The sequence below is a fragment of the Neofelis nebulosa genome, chromosome X (genome assembly GCF_028018385.1).
Source record: "Neofelis nebulosa isolate mNeoNeb1 chromosome X, mNeoNeb1.pri, whole genome shotgun sequence".
In the NCBI taxonomy this organism is placed as follows: Eukaryota; Metazoa; Chordata; class Mammalia; order Carnivora; family Felidae; genus Neofelis; species Neofelis nebulosa.
In genome coordinates, this window is record NC_080800.1 from 125,035,571 (window position 1) to 125,063,000 (window position 27,430).

General features: G+C 38.0%; 1 protein-coding gene across 3 annotated transcripts in view; it reads right to left on the reverse strand.

Annotated features, from left to right (window-relative positions):
• GABRA3 (gamma-aminobutyric acid type A receptor subunit alpha3) overlaps positions 1 to 27,430 on the reverse strand; it is a 307,132-nt gene that overhangs the window by 75,718 nt on the left and 203,984 nt on the right. For all 3 annotated transcript variants that reach the window (XM_058712480.1, XM_058712478.1, XM_058712477.1), the window contains one exon: positions 24,061 to 24,128. In XM_058712480.1, the coding sequence (XP_058568463.1) occupies positions 24,061 to 24,128 (68 nt within the window). The remainder of the gene's footprint in view (positions 1 to 24,060; positions 24,129 to 27,430) is intronic.

The window sequence follows — 27,430 nt, forward strand, 5'->3', positions numbered from 1 at the left end:
CTCACTGACTTGCACGTGCTCTCTCTCACTCACTCATAAATAAATAAATACTAAAAATAAAATACATAATCTGTAAAAGAAATATAGTCATTGAAAATAAAAGCTCAATGGATACATTATATAAATGATTAGACAACAATGAAGAGAGATTAGTAAACTGGAGAATGGATATGAAGAAAAATTGTTCAGTGCACATTTCAGACAGATAAATGATGAAAAAATCATGAAAAAGAAGTATAGTAACAGGAGGATAAAAGGAAAAGATTCAGCATAATCTAATAAAATTATAAGGTTAGATAATAGAGAAAATGTGGAGAAATGATATTTAAAGTACTAATAGATGACAGTTTCTTACAATTGTTGAAATATATACATCCCTAGCTTTGAGAACCATAATGAGTTGCAATCTCAATATAATAAAAAAGACCCAAGCCAACACATAGTGGATTTGAAGAATACCAAAAAGAAGATCCCAAAAACAGCAAAATAGAAAAGGCATATTACTTATAAAGAAACAACAATTTCACTGATAGAAGACTTTGTGAAAACAATAACAGAAGCCAAAGGATTCTATAGCCAATTCAATTATCATTTAAGAGCAGGTTGAAATATAGACAATTTTAGGTAAATGAAATAAGATATTTTCATGTCTGGGTCAATCACAGCATTCAGATCTTATTCAGAAGTATTCATGTCAAAGAAGCATTCCTTGAACATACCAACATAAACAGTAATTCCCCTTTCCCTTACCATGCATTATTTTTCTTTGTGCATTATTTTGTCAGATAGCACTGACAAAATGTATTTTTATTTGGTCACTGTTTCTTTCATTCCACTAGTCTGGAAGTTTGGTGGGAGCAGAGACTTTGTTTTATTGTTTTATTTATTTATTTTATATAGAGATATATGCTGTATCTCTAGTACCTAAAACGCTACCTGGTATATATTAGGTGCTCTATAAATATTTTTAAATTTTTATTTCAATTCTACTTTAGTTAACATAGAGTATTATATTAGATCCTGGTATACAATATAGTAATTCCACAATTCCACACATCACCTAGTGTTTATCATGACAAATGCACTCCTTAATCTCCATCACCTATTTCACCTATTCCCCTCCCCTCCCCTCAGGTAGTCATCAGTTTCTTCTCTATAATTAAGAGCCTGTTTTTTTGTTTCTCTCTCTCTCTCTCTCTCTCTCTCTCTCTCTCTCTCTCTCCCTCTCTCTTCACTTTACTGCTTTGTTTTTGTTTCTTAAATTACACATATGAATGAGATCATATGTTATTTGTCTCTGACTTATTTTGCTTAGCTTTATACTCTCTAGCTCCATGATGTCATTGCAAATGGCAAGACCTCATTCTTTTTTATGGCCGAGTAATATTCCATTGTGTAAATATACCACATCTTCCTTATCCATTCACCTATCAGTGGATACTTGGGCTGCTTCCATAATTTGGCTATTGTAAATAATGCTTCTTTAAACATGTTTCCTTTCAAATAAATATTTTTTTTTGCATTTTGGGGAGAAAATCCAGAAGTGTGATTGATTACTGGAACATAGGATAGTTGTATTTTTAACTTTTTGATAAACTTCCATACTGCTTTCCATAGTGACTACATCAGTTTGCATTCTGACCAACAGTGCAGTAGGATTCCTTTTACTCCACGTCCTCACCAATACTTGTTGTTTCTTATGTTTTTAATTTTAGCCATTCTAGCAGGTATGAAGTAATATGTCATTGTAGTTTTGATTTGCATTTCCCTGATTTTAAGTGATAATGACCATCTTTTCATGTGTCTTTTAGCCATCTGTATGTCTTCTTTGGAGAAATGCCTGTTCATATCTTCAGCCCATTTTTTAATTGGATTATTTGGGGTTTTTTTGGTGTTGAGTTGTGCCAGTTGTTTATATATTTTGGGTACTAACCCTTTCTCTCCCTTCCAAGATTTTATTTAAATTCAAGTTAGTTAACACACAGTGTAGTATTGATTTTAGGAGAATGTAGTGATTCATCACTTACATATAATACCCAGTGTCCATCCCAAAAAGTGATGTCCTTAATGTCCATCACCCAATTTAGCCCATCCCACACACATCTCCCCTCCAGCAACCCTCAGTTTGTTTTCTATAGTTAACAGTCTTTTATGGTTTGCTTCCCTCTGTTTTTATCATATTTTATTTTTCCTTCCCTTTCCTTCCCTATTTTCATCTTTTTTTGCATCTTGAATTGCTCATGAGTAAAATCATATGGTATTTGTATTTAACTTATTTCACATAGCATAATACACCCTAGTTCCACCCATGTTGTTGCAAATGGCAAGATGACATTTCTTTTGATTGCTGAGTAATATTCCATTGTGTGTGTGTGTGTGTGTGTGTGTGTGTGTGTGTGTGTGTGTGTGTATGCCACATCTTTTTTATCCATTCATCAGTCAACAGACATCTGGACTCTTTCCATAATTTAGCTATTGCTGATAATTCTGCTATAAACATTGGGGTGCATGTACCCCTTTGAATCAGCGTTTTTGTATCCTTTGGATAAATGCCTAGTAGTGCAATTGCTGGGTCATAGGGTAATTCCATTTTTAACCCTTTTTGGATATGTCCTTTGCAAATACCTTCTCCCATTCACTAGGTTGCCTTTCATTTTTGTTGGTTGTTTCCTTTGCTGTGCAAAAGATTTTTATTTCTATGTTGTCCCAATAGTACAGGACTATTCCCTTGCCTCAGGAGACATATCTAGAAAAATATTGCTATGGTTCATGTCTCAGACATTACTACTTGAGGTCTCTTCTAGAATTTTTATGATTTCAGGTCTCACATTTAGGTCTTTAATCCATTTTGAGGGTTTTTTTTTGTATGGTGTAACAAAGTGTTCAATTTCATTCTTTTGCATGGTACTGTCCAGTCTTCCCAACACCATTTGTTGAAGAGACTTTTTCCCAATCGATATTCTTGCCTCCTTTGTTGATTAGTTGACCATATAATTGTGGGTTTACTTTGGGGTCTTTTACTCTGCTGAATTAATCTATGTGTCTATTTCTGTGCCATTACCATACTGTTTTGATTACTACAGCTTTGTAATATAACTTTAAATCTGGAATTGTGATACCTCCTGTTTTGCTTCTCTTTCTCAAAATTACTTTAGCTATCGGTGTTTTTGTGGTTCCATATAAATGTTAGGATTGTTTGTTCTAGTTCTGTGGAAAATGTTGTTGGTATTTTTATAGGGATTGCATTAAATCTGTAGATTGTTTTGGCTAATATAGACCTTTTAACAATATTTGTTCTTCCAATCCATTGGAATAGAATGGCTTTCCATTTCTTCGTCTTCAATTTCTTGCATCAATGTTTTATAGTGTTCAGAGTACATGCCTTTCACCTCTTTGGGTAGGTTTGTTCCTAGATATCTTACTATTTGGGATGTGATTGTAAATGGGATTGTTCTCTTTTTTTTTAAGTTTATTTATTTTTAGAGAGAGAGCAAATGAGCACAAGTGGGGGTGGGGTAGAGAGAGGGAGAGACAGGATTGCAAGCAGGCCCTGCTCTGTCCATGCAGAGCCCAACATGGGGCTTGAACTCATGAACTGTGAGATCATGATCCAAGCCAATACCAAGAGTTGGACACTTAGCCAACTGAGCCACACAGGTGTCCCAATGGGATTGTTTTCTTACTGTTTCATTATTAGTATATACAAATGCAACAGGTTTCTGCACATTGATTTTTGTATCCTGTGGCTTTACTGAAATCATTAATAAGTTCTAACAGTTTTTTGGTGGAGTCTTTAGGGTTTTCTATACATAGTATCATGTCATCTGCAAATACTGAAAATTTTACTTCTTCCTTACCGATTTGATACTTTTTATTTCTTTTTGTTGTCTAATTGCTGTGGCTAGGACTTCCAGTACTATGTTAAATAAAAGTGGTGAGGGTGGACATCTTTGTCTTGTTCCTGACTTTAAGGAAATGCCTCAGTTTTTTCCCATTGAATATGACATTGACTGTGGGATTTTCATATGTGGCCTTTATTTTACTGAGGTATAGTCCCTCTCAACCTACTTTGTTGAGGGCTTTTGTCATGAATGGATGTTGTACTTTGTGAAATGCTTTTTGTGTCTTTTGAAATAATCATGTAGTTTTTACCCTTTCTTTTATTAATATGATATATCACATTGATGACAAATTTCTTCTCTTACTATGATGTATCACATTAATTTACAAATTTCTTTTTTAATATGATGTATCACATTAATTGATTTACAAATACTGAATCACCTGCCTTCTGGGAATAAATTCCACTTGATGGTAATAAATGATTTTTTAATGTATTGTTGGATTCTGTTTGCTAATATTTTGTTTAGGATTTTTTTTATCCATGTTCATGAGAGATATTGGCCTGTAGTTTTCCTTTTTTGTGGTATCTTTATATGGTTTTGGGATCAGGGTGACATTAGCCTCATAGAACAAATTTGGAAGTTTCCCTTCTATTTTTGGGGATTGAGAGGAATAGGTTTTAACTCTTCTTTAAAAGTTTGGTAGAATTTCCCTGGGAAGCCATCTGGTCCTGGCCTTTGTTTGTTTGGAATTTTTTCAATTCATTGAAAAATGAATTGAATCCCATTCATTCAATTTCCTTGCTGATAATCAGTCTGTTAAAATTTTCTATTTCTTCCTAGTTCAGTTTTAGATTTTATGCTTCTAGGAATTTATCCATTTCTTCTAGATTGTCTAATTTAACGACATATAGTTTTTCATAATATTCTTTTACAATTGTTTGTATTTCTGTGGTGTTAGTTGCTATTTCTCCTCTTTTATTTCTGATTTTGAGTACTTCTCTCTCTCTCTCTCTCTCTCTCTCTCTCTCTCTCTCTCTCAATATTTCTCTTTTGATGAGTCTGGCTAGAGGCTTATTAATTTTGTTGATCTTTTCAAATAACCAGCTCCTGGCTTCATTGATCTATTTAATTGCATTTTAATTTCTATATCATTTATCTATGCTCTAATTTTTATTCTTTCCTTCTTTCGGCTGGTTTTAGAATTGTTTCTTGTTCTTTATCTAGCTCCTTTAGGTGTAAGGTTAGGTTGAGATATCTCTTGCTTCTTGAGGTAAGCCTGTATTGCTATAAACTTCCCTCATAGGAATGCTTTTGCTGCATCCCAAGGAAGTTGGACTATTGTGTTTTCATTTTCATTTGTTTCTATGTGCTTTTTGATTTCTTCTTTGATTTCTTTGTTGACCCATTCATTGTCTGGTAGCATGTTATTTAATCTCCATAAATTTATGCTCTTTCCAGATTTTTTCTTGTTGATTTCCAGTTTCATAGCATTGTGGTCAGAAAAGATGCATGGTATTACTTCTTTTTGAATTGTTGTGACTTGTTTTATGGCCTAATATGTGATCTATTCTGGAGAATGGTACATGTACACTTGAAAAGAATGTGTATTCTGATGTTTTATGATGGACTGTTCTGAACATATCTGTTAAATCCATCTAGTTCAGTGTATCACTGAAAGCCACTGTTTCCTTGTTGATTTTCTGTTTACATGATCTGTCCATTGCTGTGTGTGGTTAAAGTCCCCTACCATTATTGTATTACTATCAATTAGTTCCTTTATGTTTATTATTAACTGTTTTATGTATTTGGGTGCTGACATGTTGGATACATAAATATTTACAATTGTTCTTCGAGTTGGATTGTCCACTTTATTATTTTATAGTGTCCTTCTTTGTGTCTGTTTATAGACTTTCTTTAGCAATAAATATTGCTACTCTGGCTTTCTTTTGACATCCAGTTGCATGACAAATGTTTCTCCATCCCCTCACTTTCAATCTGCATGTGTCTTTAGGTCTGAAATGAGTGTTTGTAAGCAGCATATGGATGGGGTCTTGTTTTTTTTTTTTTTAATCCACTCTGACACCCTATGTCTTTGATTGGAGATTGGAGCATTTACTTCACTTACATTTTTATATATACCATTTGCAAATAGCAGTCTAAATTAAGAAAATGATGATCACTTAATTTTGAACTCATTCTTTACTCTTCCCCCTCCTTGTTTCAAATAGTTGGTATCATATTTTACATCCTTTTATTTTATTAATTCCTGGACTGATTTTTACGGGTATACTTATTTTTACTGCCTTTTTGTTTTCTACTTTCCTTACTCCTACTTATGGTCTTTTCTTTCCCTTCAAAGGGTCCCCTTTAGTATTTCTTGTAGGGGTGGTTTAGCTGTCATGAGTTCCTTTAGATTTTGTTTATCTGAGAAACTCTTCATCTCTTCTTCTATTCTGAATGATAGCCTTGTTGCATAGAATATTCTAGGCTGCAGATTTTTCCCTTTCAGCATTTCGAATATATCCTGCCATTCCCTTCTAGCCTGCAAAGTTTCTGCTGAAAAATCAGCTGATCACCTTATTGGGTTTCCTTTGTATGTAATCATCTTCTTTTCTCTTACAACTTTTAAAATTCTTTATCACTTTTTTTTGTCATTTTATTGCTGTGTGTCTTGGTATGGACTTCCTTGAGTTGAATTTGTTGGGGGATCTCTTTGCATCCTGAATCTGGATCTCTATTTCCCTCTCCAGATTTGGGAAGTTTTCAGCTATTATTTCTTTGAATACATTTCCTGCCCTCTTTTCTATATCTTCTGGGATCCCTAAAATGTGAGTGTTGTTATGGTTGATGGAGTCACTGAGTTCCTTAAGTCTATTCTCATTACGCAGTATTTGTCTCTTATCTGTTCAGCTTGATGATTTACATTACTCTATCCTCCAGGTCACTGATATGATCCTCTGCTTCCTGTAGCCTACTGTGTATTCCATCTATTGTATTTTTAATTGCATGTCTAGAGTTCTTCATCTCTGATATGTTATTTTTTATCTTTGTGAATTGTCTCACTGATATCCTGCACTCTTTCCTCAAGTCCAATGAGTATCTTTATGATCATTGCTTTAAATTCTCTATCCAGCATATTATTTATTTTAGTTTTTCTCTTAGATGTCTTGCTGTGGTTTTGTTGTGTTCTTTCATTTGGGACAATTTCCTCTGTCTCCTCATTTTGTCTACCTCTGTGTGTCTGTTTCTGTGTATTAAGAAAGTCAGCAACATCTTCTGCTTTTGAAAGTGGTGGCTTTATGAAGAAGAAGTTCTGTAGTGCTCTGCAGTGCAGTGTCCCCTGTTCACCAGAACTCCTATGTGTGTTGCTTGCATCCTGCTATTGTGTCTGAGTAGCTTTCCCTTTCAACCCAGACTTCTTCACTGACTCTCTGCCTGTTGTGGGCTTTGCTTGCTTGTGTTCATGAGACCAAGGCAGTCTGGCTTTGAGGAGACATGACTGTAGGAGGGCTTGGAGGTAGGGTGGTGGTATTAGCAAAATTTACACTAAGGTACTAGTCCTAGACTGAGCCCCCAAAGCACAGAAACATCCAGGGGTGTGGCATGCAGCATCAGTGGTGGCCAGGAGCACAAGGTATCTGTGCACATGGCAGCTGGGCAGGGTGTGCACATGGCATTAAGAAAATTTGCACTAAGCCAGTAGCTCTAGGCAAGAACCCCCAAGCATGGTGGCTTCAGGGATGCAGCACAGGGAGGCAGTGGCTGCACAGGGCATGTGTTGTACTAACAAAATTTGTGCTAAATCCAGGTCAGAGGCTAGTGGGCTTGAAGTGGGCCAGTCCTCTGGAGAACTCGTGGGTAGGGCACACTTCTAGGTTAAGTCACAAGTGTCTGTGCAGTGCCACTTCTCACAAGTGGCTCTAAGTTTATGCTGCAGAGTGGGGTAGGAATAAGGTGCCTTCCAGCTGCTTTGTTCCCAGAGAAGTCCCCCAATATACAATATACTCCAAAATCAGTATGAACAGATCTTCTTCCAATTGTGCAAGCTGTCACATCTATGTTGCCTTTCCTCTATCCGTTGTCTCTTTAAGGGTAGTGACCTGGCTCTCACTTGCCCTCCCTGCTTGCCCAGTGCTGAGTCAGTTGACTTTTAAGGCTCCAGGCTCTAAGTCCCACTGTTATATAAACTCATGGAATTCACTCCCCTGGTTTTTAAGACCAGACATTATGGGGATTCACTTTCCCTGTGTGGGCTCCCTGGTGCTTTCCCCTCTCCATGATCACAGTTCCCTCCCTTCTACAGACATCTCCCTACCACACTGGTTCTGCCCATCTAATTTTTCTGATGCACTTCTTGTCTACATTTAGTGGAGTTTGTTCTGCCAGTCTTTGGATCACTCTCTAGTTTATTGGCTTGGATGCAAATGATATCTAGTTGTAAACATGGGAAGGAGTGAGCCTAGGGTCCTCCTACTCCACCATCTTGCACCTCTTTCTACCAAAGAGCTTCCGAAAGTATAAATATTTGTTTTACAAATAAAAGATTGAATGAATCCTCATGAAAAGAACTACTAAAATGAGTTTTTTTATGTAGTTGAAAATTAAACCAGCAGCAAGAAAGGGGTGCTTGGGTGGCTCAGTCTGTTAAGTGTCCAACTTCAGGTGAAGTCATGATCTCGCTGCCTGTGAGTTTGAGCCCCACATCAAGCTCTGTGCTGATAGCTTGGAGCCTGGAGCCTGCTTCTGATTCTGTGTCTCCCTCTCTCTCTGCCCATTCCCTGCTCGTGCTCTGTCCCTCTCAGTCTCAAAAAATGAATAAATGTTAAAAAAATTTTTAAACTGCAGCAAGATGAAAGAAGGAATAGTGAGCACAAGTATTAATAAACTTATGGGTAAACAAATAATGGCTCTCTACAAATAATAATAAGGACTATAAAAACTAGGTAAAATAAATAACTAAAGTAAACCTAATGGAAGGAGGGAGTAGGAATATGTTGGTTAATGCATTATTGCATTATTTGGGAGGAGAGTGAAGATATTAAACTTTAGGTCACGTATGTATGTAAACATTTAAAGTAACCACTAAAGAATGTACTAGAAACAAAATGTAAAACTTACAAAATAGTAGCGAAAAACAATTAGGAATATAGAAAATGCTTCATTCTATAGAAAACAAGAAAAAAATAAAGCATGAAAAAACATGGGAAAAAGAATACATAAGATAGTAGAAACTTAATATACTCTAAGGTTAAATAAACAGTATAGCCACATTATATATATATATATATATATATATATATATATATATATATATACACACACACACACACACAAGGGTACACCTAAATAAACATAAAAACACAGGTTAAAAGTAAAGTAAGAGAAATATATATGGGCAAATCCTATCAAAATAAAGTGGTAAAACTATAAAGTACAGACAGAGTGGACTGTAAGATAAACATTTTTTCTTTGGGATAAAATATCTCATTACATTAAAAAATAAAGTATCTTCAGTGGAAAAATAACAACTCTAAATTTTTATGTGTAAGAAATGTGGACTCAAAATACATAAGGTAAAATTTGAATTATGAAGAGAAAGTAACAAACCTTAGATTCTCAAAAAATGGAAGAACAATCAGACCAAAAATTTGCATGATTAAAATATGTAAACAACCCAGTTGACAAGATGGGCTAATATAGATATATATATATAGAGAGAGATAGATATCCTTTATCTACCTAACACTTAGTAAAACATAATTTTTTTTACCAAAAACAAGTGATCATATGCTAAGTCATAAAGCAAATCTCAAGACACAGAAACATTTCATAACCTCCACACTATCTTTTTTCAATATGAGGTAATAAATTAGAAATTAATAACAAAGTTTTACATTTGAAAATTGAAAACCTCACTATAAAAATTTCAAGAAGCAAAGAAAAAAACATAAAGGATATTAGAAAATACTTAAGACTAAAAAAAAAAGAAAAATAAAATACTTAAGATTAAACAACAATAAAAAAAATACTTATAGAATAAGAAATCTTGTAGTAGTACACTGAAGTGGTACTTGGAAGGAAATTGATAGCTGTAAGAAGCCTTAAAGAAAGCCTTAAAAAAAGTAAAAGCCTAAACTAATCTACCTAAAGAAACCAGAAGGACCACAGAGTACTCCAAGTAAAGTGAAGAACAAGATAATTGACATTTGTGGGGAAGACAGGGGGTGCAGTAGTGGCAGGAGCATCTCTGGTCTCTGCCCCTGTTTCCCACTCTCCTTGCACCTCCAACCATCCATAGACTCCCTGGAGTCACCCTGCTGCCTCTACTTCCTCTCACTGCTCACGATGTGTGTGTCAGTCCCCATACTGTGTGCTCCTCTGTCTGGGCCATAGATGGTGGGGATCTGATGAACTTCTAATAAGAAAAAAAGAAGGAAGTATGGATGGATGAGAGGGAGAGAAGGAAGGAAGGATGAAAGAAAAAAATGATGCAGACAAATGCAAAAATCAGTAAAACAGAAAACAAAAAAGAAATAATACACATGATGAACAAAACTCAAAACAGGCTACTTTGAAAATAACAATATAGAAAACTTCTGATAAGTTTAATAAAGAAAAAGAGACAAAATAAAGGAACAGTTGTGGGGAGGGGTAGGAATACAGATGAAATAAGATTTGCCAAAAACTATTAATTTTTGAACTGGGTGATGGATACATGAGGCTCCATTAAAGTGTTCTGTGTGTGTGTGTGTGTGTGTGTGTGTGTTTTATATATATCATCACTACCATCCTGTAGAGAATAGATTATAGTATGACAAGAATAGAGGCAGGGGAATCAGTTAGGGGCTTGTTGCAGCTGGGTATGCTAGAGGCAATGGGGGCCTGAACCAAAGTACTATCAGTTAAGGTAAGGAGAAGTGGTTTAATTTGGGAACTCCTATGAACACAAATACAAAGAATCATGAATAAAATAATAAACAAACCAATAGATGTATTTAAAAATCTTTATCAAGTTTAATTCTTTCAAGAAATGTAAAGATGACCTAATATTTAGAAAATCTTATCAATGGAATTAACTGCATTAAGAGATTAAAGAGAAAAATCATGCAATCATCTTAATAGGTGACAAAAGAGAAGTTGCAAGATTTGAAATACATTTATAACACACACATACATACCTTAGAAAACTAGTAATAAAATGCAGAATAGATCTATATATCTATCTATCATCATACTTATTACTGTTCACTATCATTTGTTTGGCCTTTCTATAAAATCTTGCAGAAATTCTCATATTATGAGTTCTGTCTTCCTAAATTAGGAATCAAAATAAATTACCAGTGTTTCTTGGAGTTAGACTAGTGATCTAAGAAACACCTCTCTCTCTCTCTCTCTCTCTCACACACACACACACACACACACACACACATCCCACAGGATACTTCAATTCAGAAGTGTCAACATGAAGAAATAGGATCAGCATGGAGTTTCTACTTTTGCTGTGGTGGTAATAGAGGTGGTGGCAAAGGCAACTTGTTTTTAATGGCCATAGTGGATAAAAAGGATGCTTACCCTCAAAGATAACCAGGAAAGTGCAAATAATATCAATTAGACATGATTTCATACCTAACAGAATGGCAAAAAATGTGTAACAACAGAAAGTATTAGCAAAAGTGCAGAGAAATGGACCTTTCATATGTTACCAGTGGACTTATAAATTGGTAAAAACCCATCAAGAGAGTAATGTGGCCCTATCTGAAAAAAGTTAAAAATGTAAAATGCCTACAAATAAAAAATTTTATCTATAAGTTGATACCCTACAGAAACAAACTCAAACATATTCTCAATAAGACACACATAAGAATGTTTTTTGTATTGGTGTTTTTAATAACAAAAATTTGGAAAGAGCCTAAATGCACAGTGGCAATATAATTGGACAAATGTATGAATAAAAATATGCATACATTGTAAAGTCTATAACAGTTACAATAAATGAATTAGAGTTAAATGCATCAAAAAGAATAGAAGAGAGAGAGTTCCGGAAGATGGCGGCGTAGGAGGACGCTGGGCTTACCGCGCGTCCTGCTGATCACTTAGATTCCACTCACACCTGCCTAAAGAACCCAGAAAACCGCCAGAGGATTAGCAGAACGGAGTCTCCAGAGCCAAGCGCAGACGAGAGGCCCACGGAAGAGGGGAGGAAGGGCGGCGAGGCTGTGCACGCTCCACGGACTGGCGGGAGGGAGCCGGGGCGGAGGGGCGGCTCGCCGGCCAAGCAGAGCCCCCGAGTCTGTCTGGCAAAAGCGGAGGGGCCAGACGGACTGTGTTCCGACAGCAGGCGCGACTTAGCATCTGGGAGGTCATAAGTTAACAGCTCTGCTCAGAAAGCGGGAAGGCTGGAGGACAAAGGGAGGGAGAGCTGCTGAGCCCCCGGACGGCAGAGCTCAGCTTGGCGGGGAACAAAGGCACTCACCAGCGCCATCTCCCCCGCCCATCCCCCAGCCAAAATCCCAAAGGGAACCAGTTCCTGCCAGGGAACTTGCTCGCTCCGCCCAAACACCCAACTCTGTGCTTCTGCGGAGCCAAACCTCCGGCAGCGGATCTGACTCCCTCCCGCTGCCACAGGGCCCCTCCTGAAGTGGATCACCTAAGGAGAAGCGAGCTAAGCCTGCCCCTCCTGCCCCCATGCACCTTGCCTACCCACCCCAGCTAATACACCAGATCCCCAGCACCACAAGCCTGGCAGTGTGCAAGTAGCCCAGATGGGCCACGCCACCCCACAGTGAATCCCGCCCCTAGGAGAGGGGAAGAGAAGGCACACACCAGTCTGACTGTGGACCCAGCGGTGGGCTGGGGGCAGACATCAGGTTGGACTGCGGCCCCGCCCACCAACTCCAGTTATACACCACAGCACAGGGGAAGTGCCCTGCAGGTCCTCACCACTCCAGGGACTATCCAAAATGACCAAACGGAAGAATTCCCCTCAGAAGAATCTCCAGGAAATAACAACAGCTAATGAACTGATCAAAAAGGATTTAAATAATATAACAGAAAGTGAATTTAGAATAATAGTCATAAAATTAATCGCTGGGCTTGAAAACAGTATACAGGACAGCAGAGAATCTCTTGCCACAGAGATCAAGGGACTAAGGAACAGTCACGAGGAGCTGAAAAACGCTTTAAACGAAATGCAAAACAAAATGGAAACCACGACGGCTCGGACTGAAGAGGCAGAGGAGAGAATAGGTGAACTAGAAGATAAAGTTATGGAAAAAGAGGAAGCTGAGAGAAAGAGAGATAAAAAAATCCAGGAGTATGAGGGGAAAATTAGAGAACTAAGTGATACACTAAAAAGAAATAATATACACATAATTGGTATCCCAGAGGAGGAAGAGAGAGGGAAAGGTGCTAAAGGGGTACTTGAAGAAATTATAGCTGAGAACTTCCCTGAACTGGGGAAGGAAAAAGGCATTGAAATCCAAGAGGCACAGAGAACTCCCTTCAGACGTAACTTGAATCGATCTTCTGTACGACATATCATAGTGAAACTGGCAAAATACAAGGATAAAGAGAAAATTCTGAAAGCAGCAAGGGATAAACGTGCCCTCACATATAAAGGGAGACCTATAAGACTCGTGACTGATCTCTCTTTTGAAACTTGGCAGGCCAGAAAGGATTGGCACGATATCTTCAGGGTGCTAAACAGAAAAAATATGCAGCCGAGAATCCTTTATCCAGCAAGTCTGTCATTTAGAATAGAAGGAGAGATAAAGGTCTTCCCAAACAAACAAAAACTGAAGGAATTTGTCACCACGAAACCAGCCCTACAAGACATCCCGAGGGCGATCCTGTGAGACAAAGTACCAGAGACATCACTACAAGCATAAAACATACAGACATCACAATAACTCTAAACACGTATCTTTCTATAATAACACTGAATGTAAATGGATTAAATGCGCCAACCAAAAGACATAGGGTATCAGAATGGATAAAAACACAAGACCCATCTATTTGCTGTCTACAAGAGACTCATTTTAGATCTGAGGACACCTTTAGATAGAGAGTGAGGGGATGGAGAACTATTTATCATGCTACTGGAAGCCAAAAGAAAGCTGGAGTAGCCATACTTATATCAGACAAACTAGACTTTAAATTAAAGGCTGTAACAAGAGATGAAGAAGGGCATTATATAATAATTACAGGGTCTATCCATCAGGAAGAGCTAACAATTATAAATGTCTATGCGCCGAATACCGGAGCCCCCAGATACATAAAACAATTACTCATAAACATAAGCAACCTTATTGATAAGAATGTGGTCATTGCAGGGGACTTTAACACCCCACTTACAGAAATGGATAGATCATCTAGACACAGAGTCAATAAAGAAACAAGGGCCCTGAATGATACATTGGATCAGATGGACTTGACAGATATATTTAGAACTCTGCATCCCAAAGCAACAGAATATACTTTCTTCTCGAGTGCACACGGAACATTCTCCAAGATAGATCATATACTGGGTCACAAAACAGCCCTTCATAAGTTCACAAGAATTGAAATTATACCATGCATACTTTCAGACCACAATGCTATGAAGCTTGAAATCAACCACAGGAAAAAGTCTGGAAAACCTCCAAAAGCATGGAGGTTAAAGGACACCCTACTAACGAATGAGTGGGCCAACCAGGCAATTAGAGAAGAAATTAACAAATATATGGAAACAAACGAAAATGAAAATACAACAATCCAAACGCTTTGGGACGCAGCGAAGGCAGTCCTGAGAGGAAAATACATTGCAATCCAGGCCTATCTCAAGAAACAAGAAAAATCCCAAATACAAAATCTAACAGCACACCTAAAGGAAATAGAAGCAGAACAGCAAAGGCAGCCTAAACCCAGCAGAAGAAGAGAAATCATAAAGATCAGAGCAGAAATAAACAATATAGAATCTAAAAAAACGGTAGAGCAGATCAACGAAACCAAGCGTTGGTTTTTTGAAAAAAGAAACAAAATTGACAAACCTCTAGCCAGGCTTCTCAAAAAGAAAAGGGAGATGACCCAAATAGATAAAATCATGAATGAAAACGGAATTATTACAACCAATCCCTCAGAGACACAAACAATTATCAGGGAATACTATGAAAAATTATATGCCAACAAATTGGACAACCTGGAAGAAATGGACAAATTCCTAAACACCCACACTCTTCCAAAACTCAATCAGGAGGAAATAGAAAGCTTGAACAGACCCATAACCAGCGAAGAAATTGAATCGGTTATCAAAAATCTCCCAACAAATAAGAGTCCAGGACCAGATGGCTTCCCAGGGGAGTTCTACCAGACGTTTAAAGCAGAGATAATACCTATCCTTCTCAAGCTATTCCAAGAAATAGAAAGGGAAGGAAAACTTCCAGACTCATTCTATGAAGCCAGTATTACTTTGATTCCTAAACCAGACAGAGACCCAGTAAAAAAAGAGAACTACAGGCCAATATCCCTGATGAATATGGATGCAAAAATTCTCAACAAGACACTAGCAAATCGAATTCAACAGCATATAAAAAGAATTATTCACCATGATCAAGTGGGATTCATTCCTGGGATGCAGGGCTGGTTCAACATTCACAAATCAATCAACGTGATACATCACATTAACAAAAAAAAAGAGAAGAACCATATGATCCTGTCAATCGATGCAGAAAAGGCCTTTGACAAAATCCAGCACCCTTTCTTAATAAAAACCCTTGAGAAAGTCGGGAGAGAAGGAACATACTTAAACATCATAAAAGCCATTTATGAAAAGCCCACAGCTAACATCATCCTCAACGGGGAAAAACTGAGAGCTTTTTCCCTGAGATCAGGAACACGACAGGGATGCCCACTCTCACCGCTGTTGTTTAATATAGTGCTGGAAGTTCTAGCATCAGCAATCAGACAACAAAAGGAAATCAAAGGCATCAAAATTGGCAAAGATGAAGTCAACCTTTCACTTTTTGCAGATGACATGATATTATACATGGAAAATCCGATAGACTCCACCAAAAGTCTGCTAGAACTGATACATGAATTCAGCAAAGTTGCAGGATACAAAATCAATGTACAGAAATCAGTTGCATTCTTATACACTAACAATGAAGCAACAGAAAGACAAATAAAGAAACTGATCCCATTCACAATTGCACCAAGAAGTATAAAATACCTAGGAATAAATCTAACCAAAGATGTAAAAGATCTGTATGCTGAAAACTATAGAAAGCTTATGCAGGTAATTGAAGAAGATATAAAGAAATGGAAAGACATTCCCTGCTCATGGATTGGAAGAATAAATATTGTCAAAATGTCAATACTACCCAAAGCTATCTACACATTCAATGCAATCCCAATCAAAATTGCACCAGCATTCTTCTCGAAACTAGAACAAGCAATCCTAAAATTCATATGCAACCACAAAAGGCCCCGAATAGCCAAAGTAATTTTGAAGAAGAAGACCAAAGCAGGAGGCATCACAATCACAGACTTTAGCCTCTACTACAAAGCTGTCATCATCAAGACAGCATGGTATTGGCACAAAAACAGACACATAGACCAATGGAATAGAATAGAAACCCCAGAACTAGACCCACAAACTATGGCCCACTCATCTTTGACAAAGCAGGAAAGAACATCCAATGGAAAAAAGACAGTCTCTTTAACAAATGGTGCTGGGAGAACTGGACAGCAACATGCAGAAGGTTGAAACTAGACCACTTTCTCACACCATTCACAAAAATAAACTCAAAATGGATAAAGGACCTGAATGTGAGACAGGAAACCATCAAAACCTTAGAAGAGAAAGCAGGAAAAGACCTCTCTGACCTCAGCCGTAGCAATCTCTTACTCGGCACATCCCCAAAGGCAAGGGAATTAAAAGCAAAAGTGAATTACTGGGACCTTATGAAGATAAAAAGCTTCTGCACAGCAAAGGAAACAACCAACAAAACTAAAAGGCAACCAACGGAATGGGAAAAGATATTTGCAAATGACACATCGGACAAAGGGCTAGTATCCAAAATCTATAAAGAGCTCATCAAACTCCACACCCGAAAAACAAATAACCCAATGAAGAAATGGGCAGAAAACATGAATAGACACTTCTCTAAAGAAGGCATCTGGATGGCCAACAGGCACATGAAAAGGTGTTCAACGTCGCTCATCATCAGGGAAATACAAATCAAAACCACACTCAGATACCACCTCACACCAGTCAGAGTGGCCAAAATGAAGAAATCAGGAGACTATAGATGCTGGAGAGGATGTGGAGAAACGGGCACCCTCTTGCACTGTTGGTGGAATGCAAATTGGTGCAGCCGCTCTGGAAAGCAGTGTGGAGGTTCTTCAGAAAATTAAAAATAGACCTACCCTATGACCCAGCAATAGCACTGCTAGGAATTTATCCAAGGGATACAGGAGTACTGATGCATAGGGGCACTTGTACCCCAATGTTGATAGCAGCACTCTCAACAATAGCCAAATTATGGAAAGAGCCTAAATGTCCATCAACTGATGAATGGATAAAGAAATTGTGGTTTATATACACAATGGAATACTACGTGGCAATGAGAAAAAATGAAATATGGTCTTTTGTAGCAACGTGGATGGAACTGGAGAGTGTGATGCTAAGTGAAATAAGCCATACAGAGAAAGACAGATACCATATGGTTTCACTCTTATGTGGATCCTGAGAAATGTAACAGAAACCCATGGGGGAGGGGAAGGGAAAAAAAAAAAAAAAGAGGTTAGAGTGGGAGAGAGCCAAAGCATAAGAGACTGTTAAAAACTGAGAACAAACTGAGGGTTGATGGGGGGTGGGAGGGAGGGCAGGGTGGGTGATGGGTATTGAGGAGGGCACCTTTTGGGATGAGCACTGGGTGTTGTATGGAAACCAATTTGACAGTAAATTTCATATATTAAAAAATAAATAAATAAATAAATAAATAAATAAGTAAAAAAAAAACTGAGAACAAACTGAGGGTTGATGGGGGGTGGGAGGGAGGGCAGGGTGGGTGATGGGTATTGAGGAGGGTACCTTTTGGGATGAGCACTGGGTGTTGTATGGAAACCAATTTGACAGTAAATTTCATATATTAAAAAAAAAAAGAATAGAAGACTTGGGAACCATTCAATACATGCTTGAAAAAATAAGTTGTAAAATAATATACAAACTGCTGCATTTTATAGTTTGAAATATACTTATAGTATGAAAACCACTATATGTTATTTATTGTAATATTTGCTATTGTATGTTATATAATAAGTCTAGGTATAAGTCTAGAGTATGTTTGGAAGTGACCAAAAAATTCATTACTGTAATTATCTCTAAGGAGGGGGAGAGAGAGAGAAATGGGATCAGGATAAGGTACATAGGGAACTTTATCTGTATCTCTAAAGATTTCTTATTATGAGAAAAAATATGCTTAGTGAATCTACTCCTAAAATCATTGTTGCACTATATGCTAACTAATTTGGATGTAAATTTTAAAAGATAAAAAATAAAATTAAAAAAAAAACCTAAACAAACAAAAAGAAAAAATATGCTAAAATGTTTAAGATTTTTAAAAAGCTAGGTGATGGGTCTCCAATTTTTAATATATTTTTTTCTGTTCAGTAAGAACTATTGGGGAAAATCACATAGTGATTATTTGCTCCATAAGTATCCCATGACCTTTGGCCAAAAGCAATCAATTTTGACCTGACCATTCTAGAAATGCAATCAATTCCTTCCTTGTAAATTGAACCTTTGCATACTCTTCAAGAATGATGGCTTCCAAATTGACAAATAAATTTCATCGTTTTGTGAGGCATTTAAAGAAAATATTCCAGGGGCGCCTGGGTGACGCAGTCGGTTAAGCGTCCGACTTCAGCCAGGTCACGATCTCGCGGTCCGTGAGTTCGAGCCCCGCGTCAGGCTCTGGGCTGATGGCTCGGAGCCTGGAGCCTGTTTCCGATTCTGTGCCTCCCTCTCTATCTGCCCCTCCCCCGTTCATGCTCTGTCTCTCTCTGTCCCAAAAATAAATTAAAAAAACGTTGAAAAAAAAAAAAAAAAAAGAAAATATTCCAGATAATAAGCCCAAATCTGCCTCCTGAGAAAAGCACTACACTTGGCAGAGATGACATGTACCTCTTGGGGAAGAATTTTTGCTTTGGTGTTAGACCCTGAATGTCTTCAACTCTCTAACACTGTTCAGTGTATCAAAGCAGGTTCCCACAAAGGGCCTGCAAGTCTGAGACCAAGGTAGCTGACAACAGCATTACAGTGAAGGTATTGTCACTGCATCACAGGCCACTCCTCCCTTATTTTGGCCATCTGGACTTCCCTTTGCTCTTTGTCTTATTATCATTCTGAATTTTGAAGAATGATAATCCACCTGCCCTTTTCAGTTGCATTTAGGTCTTGAGATAGTCTGATTAGCCTATTTTACATAAAAGTAGCCCAGGAGATTATTGGTTTGGACTTCTAAGCAAAACCCCACAGACTTGGACTCCTTTCTATATTGCATCTGGGAATGTTATCCAATGGAAGAGGGGGAAACGGACAGCCCAAGAGGCTTTCAAAACAGACAGAAACAGTCTCCCCTTAATTCTGTGCCTCAGACCGCCAGTAAGTGAGGGCTTGAAGTGAACATAGCCACTTTTTCCAGTGCTATGGGGGAAACAGGTAATTTCAAGCCCACTGCCACCAGGAAAGAGGTCCCTGCTCTACTTTCTTTTTAATCAATACAACCTTTTTTTTTTTTACTGTGTGGTCTTTGGGTACTCCGGTAACTTTGCATGATTTTCAAAAGCAGCTGTCAGACCAAAATATATGCCTTATGTTATCAAGACTTATGATTATCTTTTATGAATTCTTATTTCCCAAGCCTCTAATTTTTTTCAATAGGCTATATGATTAGTTCTTTTACTATATTACTACTTGCATCATTACCTTGTTGTCCACTGTATACCCTAGGAAGTTTCTCTGTTGACAAGTGGCAGGTGGCAGTTGTTACCTAGCAAGTATCTAAACAATGAAAGTATTCCTGGGAAGAGAGTGAAGTTGACAATACTTAAAACTGGCATTTTGTTTCCTAGTTGTTCTCATTCTGACTCTACTAACATTATTACTCTTTGTCCTCCTTATTTTCTCACTATCTTTATCAGCACATTCAGATAGATATTTATTAAATACATAATTCAAGACCCTGAACCTATGACATGTCCAAACCTGGAGCCTTAGGATGGGAGTTAGAGTGGAAATTTTGTCAGAAAGTGATTTGGACCAGGAGAGAATCCAAAGTTTTTCTCAGCTGGTATATTTTTTTTTTTCAAGCTTTATTGAGGTATGAGTGTCAACTAAAAATTGTACATCTTCAGGTTGTACAATGTGATTGTAAAGTGTGTAATGTGATAGTTTAATACATGTATACATTGTGAAGTTATTACCACAAATTATCACATCACTTCACATAGTCACGTGTGTGTGTGTGTGTGTGTGTGCGCTTGTGTGCTGAGAACACCTAAGATCTACTCTCTTAGAAAATATCAATAGTGACCTTTCTACTTTCTTTTCAAATCACTGGCCATATGCATAGCATTCCATTTTTAAGCCAGTATCCAACTCTTTTTGCATTCTAATTCAAAGGATCTTGGGAGACCAGGGAAAATTTATACTTTCCAAGACCATTGCTCGCTGGTAAGAAATGGACATACCCAATTTGAAAGAGAAGTGGCAATTAAACTGCATTTTCACTAAATCTTTTGCAGCCTTCCCCTCATTGCCACTACACCATCTTCCCATACACCAATTGAGAAAATGGTGTAAACTCTTCTAAAGTAGAAAGTCATGAAAGGGCACATTGCCTTAGTTAATTCAAGTTGGGATTGTATCCCTTTTTCTCTTTCTCTCCCGGGAGACCACGGGTATAGGATTGGTATTACTGCTGAGAAGCAGCATGTATTTTTTTAACCATCAACCTTTATTTGTTACAAATGGTTAACAAAGCCTTTCATTTGTGATGCCTGTAAAATTCCCACTGTAATCAGTTTTCAATTTACATCCTGTACTCTTTAATAAATTTTCTTTCTCTGAGTTTTCCCTTAGAAACATCTACTGCTGTTTGTTTTCATTTATGCCTGATTCCCTATTGTCATAGCTCCTTAAGTTCATACATGGAGAAGCCACCAAAATTAGCAGCCCAAAGCTTAGAGTCATCAATTATTGACTCACTAGTCTTGCTACTGGATAGTGTCTGCCAAAGAAAGCTACTTTTACTCTTTGTCTACAGGGCTTGCTACTAATGTTTCATATCATCTCAATAAACACTTACAAAAGACCTGTGTCAGGTCCTATGCTAGATGCTAGAGATACAGAAATGTACTTGATATGTTCTCTACCTTGACAAACTCAGTCAAGTGGAGGAAAACAGTCATAATTTCCCCCTCAAATTTAATTTGTTTCATCTCATTTATTCTTGCATTTAACAAATGGTTGAGAGTCTACCAAGTGTCAAACATTGATTAGGTATTGGTGGTACTGAGATTAACAAAAGAGATACGGCCTTTCATGGAGCTTTTTGTAAAACTCAGAATCTGTGTCTGTGGGGAACAGTGTTTGAGCAAGGAGAACAATAGCTGCAAAGGGTTATGGGTGATGCTGTTTCAATACTCAAAGTGGCACCACAATTTTTCCTCTTTAGGAACAAAAAATATGTTTCTATTTCTTTAGGAAAGTATTCTGGACCAAAATTCCATTTGGTTGGAAGTGAGTCAAGAATCCAGCCAGCTCTAATTTTCATCTACTTACCCAAGCAGTCTGTGGTCTCAGGGGAGCCTGGGTTATTGCTTCAGCTAGTTACTAAATCCAGACAAGTCTGTGATGCTTCATCCAAAGTCATCCCTGACCCAGGGTCAATTGCCACAGTATACTAATTAGTACAGGAAGAACAAATTGTTAAAAACACCATAAATGTATTTCCCAGCCAGATCATAGCCATTCTGACTTGTAACAAGATGGAAGTGTAGCTAAAAATAACCTGAAATGTATTTGATCTAATTCTGCTGCCTTCCCTATCAAGAAAGCTGTTCTGTTGCTTCTGTTTAATCATGAGGGAGAAAAACAAACAAGCAAGTGGAATATTAAACTTCAAGAGATAGAAAATATGGATTGCTTAAAATGTCTCCAGCCTCTGCATACCCATGTGTGCCTGCTTGGGTGCGGTAGGAGCAGGGAGAGTATCTGGTTTGGGTAACTGTTGCATACGTGTGTTTCTGTAGTATCCCTGGATTTAGATATCTGTTTACACACATGTGTTCATGAAGTACCTGGGATAGGATTGGACTATTTTTATTCTGTATGTATTTTCTTGTATGCATGTACATTTGTCTGAATGAATTTGTGGATACTGGCACATGAGTGAGAGTGTGTATGTGTTCAAAGAGTAGCTTCAGTCACTTTCTTGTAAAAATCCTAATCCATCACTAGTTCCCAGAAATACAAAGAGAGAGCTCATACCCTGGTGAATCTAGTTACCTCCAATGGCCTATAAGTTCTCTGAATATAGGGGTCCCTAGAGCTCCTTAATGCAGAGTTGGCCTTCTAAGGAGTACTTGTTGAATGACCAACTGATAATAGTTTTAATGCATGCTTGGATCTGAAGCTGTGGGCATTAGTAGTCAATAGGTTGTGATGGAACAATCTAGACATACAGGCTTTCCTGATGCCCCTTTGAGAGACCCATCTCCTCCACTCCTCATACATCAAACATGCCCCTTACTGAACTCTCCCTATGTGTCAAGTACTCTATTAAGTACCAGGGAAGCCATGAAGACTTGGTACTTGCCCTTATGGAGTACAAAAGGAGCCTGCCATTTCTCTGTATCCTCTTTTTTCCACACTTGAAAGATAAAGTTCAGGCCTTGCCTCACAACCAACTCATAACTCCCTCTGCTGAAAATGAGCCTGCTTCTCCAACTGACTTGTAGACCTTGCCTAATTGAAGGAAGTGCCAGGTAAAATCAATATACCTAAACCAACCCTCAGCCTCCAGTCTTTTCCCTTAATAGTTCATCCTATACAGACTGCTAGAATGCTATACAGACTGCTAAATCATTCTAAAACAACACCTGTATATTTTTATTTCTCTACTCAAATCTACTCAATCATTCTGTCTATCAAGGCAAACTCTATCATGTACTTGTACAACTGTTTGTATCTACCCAACAGGCCTAAAGAAGATTGTCTCCTGCTTAAGTAGTAGTCCCATGGAAGATACATAGAAAAGAATCCAAGTAGCAAACATTGACATTTCATATTTTTGGACATTTTATATTTTGGGGGCATTTCATATTGTTAGGACATTTTTTTCTGACTTTAAGATTTTTATTTGCCATACAAAGTCACTCATTCAACAAAAATTCATTGAGCATCTAATAACTGCCAGGCATACTGAGCAGATAATAGCTTATTTATTTCCTTACATGATAATTATTCAACCAAATATCTGACACTTAGTAGATATTGATCAGATGGTCCTGATGGGGTCTCCTGCCTCAACTCTCCACTAACTACATTCTTTGCTTTGGCAGCAAGGGATAATGGAAGAAGTCCTTGAAGAGAGCTCATGAGTCTCCCTTTAGTAGCTCTGCTATGCCCTGACTTATTCCTTGAATCTGCTCTAAAGCTCTCCCCTGCTCACATCTGTAGAAGGATCAGTTTTCAGAAGTGGTTTTGACTCTTCCTCCAAACATTTTGCATCACCATGTTCAGTCCATGTCCCCAGAGAATAGGGCCTGTTTGCAAGGAGCAGACTTCTTGGATGATACTACAGACTGCTTGACTGAGAGTCCCCACCGCAGTGCTCTCCTCACATGACCTATCTCTGCTAATATGTGTGTAGTGCTAGAAAATGTGAAGGGAGACATCAAGGAAAATTTAATTGAGGTTAGGGAGACAAGCTGAATTTTGATAGATGTGTTATGGAAATAAAGGAAGGGCATTCATGATGAGGGGATATGCTTTATATGTGAATAGGTAGGGAGAGCAGGGGAAAAGATGAATTTGACCAAATGCAGGATGGTGAGCATAGGGAATACATAAGACAAGACTATTCCTTAGAACATAGCTACAAACCCTAATTTCTTTTCTTTGATCTTTTGTATCATCTTTCACTTTTACCTTTGCAGGAACTATACTTACCATGTCAGTGTCCGACACAGGGCCAAAACTGGTTACATAGATGTCAGTCTTCACTTCAGTTACTGCATCTAGGCCAGAGAAAGTGGGAAAGCAGAGTGTCATCAATGTCAGTTCCCTCATCTCAGAGAGAGTCCAACACAGTACTCCAAATGACAACTAACTTGCTACTTCTGAGAAAGTATACTTGACAGTGATAAGAAAACCTGTAATATTTCTTCAGAGAACATGTTAGGTACAGGTAAAAGTTTATCCCTTTAGATATCACTAAGAACGACAACAGAATCCCCAGGACGCCTGAGTGGCCCAGTTGGTTGAGCGTCCAACTTCGGCTCAGGTCATGATCTCACAGTCCGTGAGTTCGAGCCCCTCATCGGGCTCTGTGCTGATACCTTGGAGCCTGAGGCCTGTTTCAGATTCTGTGTCTCCCTCTCTCTCCACCCCTCCCCCACTCATGCTCTGTCTCTCTGTCAAAAATAAATAAACATTAATTTTTTTAAAAAAAGAACAACAGAATCCCCAAAGTTTAAGAGCCCTGAGAGATCACTGACATTATTATGTGCTAGACTTTCACATTGGGATTACCCATACCTGTGGTAGGTTACCAATGTTCTAATATCCAACTCTAATACTTCCATAAACATGGAATGGTTGCCTTCCCACTCCCCTGCCCACTTAATGTAGGGAGAGGCGACATAACTGATTTTGGTTGTGGGGGGAAGTTATATGTGTCACTCTCTGGCTGGAACAATTAATGTCCAGTGTGAGACCATGGAAACATGTTATTCTAGAGCTACCATAAGATTGAAACAGCCTGGTGATGAGCCAACACATGAAGGACAACTGCCCTGGAAAGTTGCCTGGATCCACAACAGACTTTGCATGAATGAGAAATGAACTTTAGTTGGGTTAAATGACTGAGAGTTGAAAATGACTGATATCACCTGATAAATGGTCTTTGCATTTATTTTTCTTTACTGTAACTGTCTGTTTACTTGTGTGCCTCCCCCACCTTACCCAAAAGCTCCTGTATGGCAGTGTCTCTGTTTTCTTATCTCTGTATTCTTAGTACATTGAAAAGGACCCTGTTACTCACATGGTACTCACTAAACATTTTTAGTATGGATGGATAAATCTCATCACATATTTACCAAGTTGGAAAATGATACCCAGAGAAGTGAAGTTATTTCATTACTAGGCTTCTCTTTTCCTGCTTCAGTCAGCCCTGCTTACCCCATTGCAGCCCAGACTAGCCCACACACTCCAGAATTCCTCAGATGGAACACAGGGAAGCCTATGCCAGCCTAGCAAAGACCCCATCTTTATATTAAATTCAAATAATCCCAGTTTAGATCAGCATACCAAACCCCAGTAGAGTATACCAGTAGCCCAGCCAATACCAATAAAGCCCACACAAGACTTGATGTATATTTATATACATATACATATTTATATATAAATATATAATGAGGCTGACTACTATAATCTATGACACTATTTCTTTTCTCTTATGGACAGGTAGGGAACATATCTACCTACTTCATCTGTAGCATATTCACTATATTCATCCAGTCCTGGGTTCTGGCCCAGATGTACTTTAGATATTGTTGACTTGCTACTTTTCAGAACCATCTTTTCGGCTTAATACACTGTTCCTCTACTCATGAACTGAGTATATTCAAGGTCACTGTGCAAAACCACAAACATTATGTTTTCAGAAGAAACTATGAGTATCATTTAATAATAATCAGCACTACAGTCAATTCACCAAACACACACCTTACTCCCAAGCTTAATCAGGAAATAACATGCTTTTGAAACCAGAGCTGTGTTTTAAATAGTTTGGAGCACAGGCTTACCTCATTGCCATTTCTATGCTTGAAGGAGAAGAGACAACACTTCAGGACCCAGAAAACACCTCCTGGAGACTTGTCCCTTCAGATACACTCCCAGGTTTATTGGCTAGAGAATCATTGTCCTACCCTCAAGTAGTAAAATAAACTTAACTAATTAATGGAAGAGACCACAATTACATTTGAATCCAATATTCTATCTAGGTACGACATAGTTAGATACAGAACTTTCCAAACCAATATAATTGTAAAATGGTAAGATAGTTATGCAGACTAAAAACTGGTTACTCAGACTACAGGAAAAAAAAGGAGAAAGATACTGGTGGTAAAGTTAAATTGCAAGAGACCACCAAGGGGACAGTGGAGTCACTATAGGTGGAAAGGGAAAGGGCTATAACAAAGAGTCTTGGGTTCTGGATCTCTGCCCCTGACTTGCTGAATGCTTCAAACAAGACTGTTTTCATTTTAGCTGCTCTCTTGTACAATGAGGGTATGGGACAATCTAAATTCCAAATTTCCTTTTTGTTTTAACTAGGAACTATGACTGTAAATCCAAGCAAAAAAATGTCTGACTAAAGATGCCCAATGGTAGCAAGAAATAAGCTGCCTGAGGAATGTAGGAGATTTTATGCAAATGTGGTGCTCCTGCTCTCTTTTAATTATTCACTTTCACTTAAAAGGCACCCCTTGATTGCTAAAAGGGAAACAGTGGCGAGATGCTGCTTTCCCAATGAATTAGGGCTCACCCAAGCTTCAGAGATTTCCCTGGCTTTGCTGCAGGGAAAGGGAGTTGGGAAGTCTGGTTTAGCACACAGGATGCCAAATCCCTTCTTCCTCTATATCTGTCCCATTTGGAAAGAATCTGGAGGATAAGAGAATTAAGGGAAGTGGAACAAATAAAGGGGAGGAAGTGTAAAGAAGGGGGGAGGAAAGAAAGAAGAGAGAGAGATAATGAGAAGAAGATTGAAAGAAAAAGCAAGAAAGGATTAAATGGGAAAAAGACAAAGAGAATAGACAAAAGTTGCCCAGAAGTCTAAGGTCCTGGGTCCCAGACATAGAAGGGAGTGTTCACTCACTACTCCAGATTCTCTGTGTGAAAGAATGGTTAGAAGTTTGCTCTTCTTTCATTTAACTTAATGAAAAGATGAGTGAATTAGACTAGAACTGATAAGGGCTACAATTCATAATCTAGCTCCTTTTCATAGTCTTCCTGGTAGAGACAAATGTGAGACATGAATTAATGAAGAGATAAGAAGGCCTCCCCACTCCCACTTTATTTAACAATTGTTTTCAGATGCTCCTTGGTGCTTTCTTTATTTGCTTTGGGTATCCAATTTCCTTCCAATGTTATCCTTTGAAACCAAACATGAACAGAATTGTTTCCTTTTGCAAATTTACTGTGATATTGGAAGTGCTTGAAAGCTCCTGTCTTTACATTAACATACATGACCTCAGTGGTACTCCCACTAGTGGGGAACTTATCAACCAGTTCTTATGTTATTTCTGCTTGTTTTGATCTG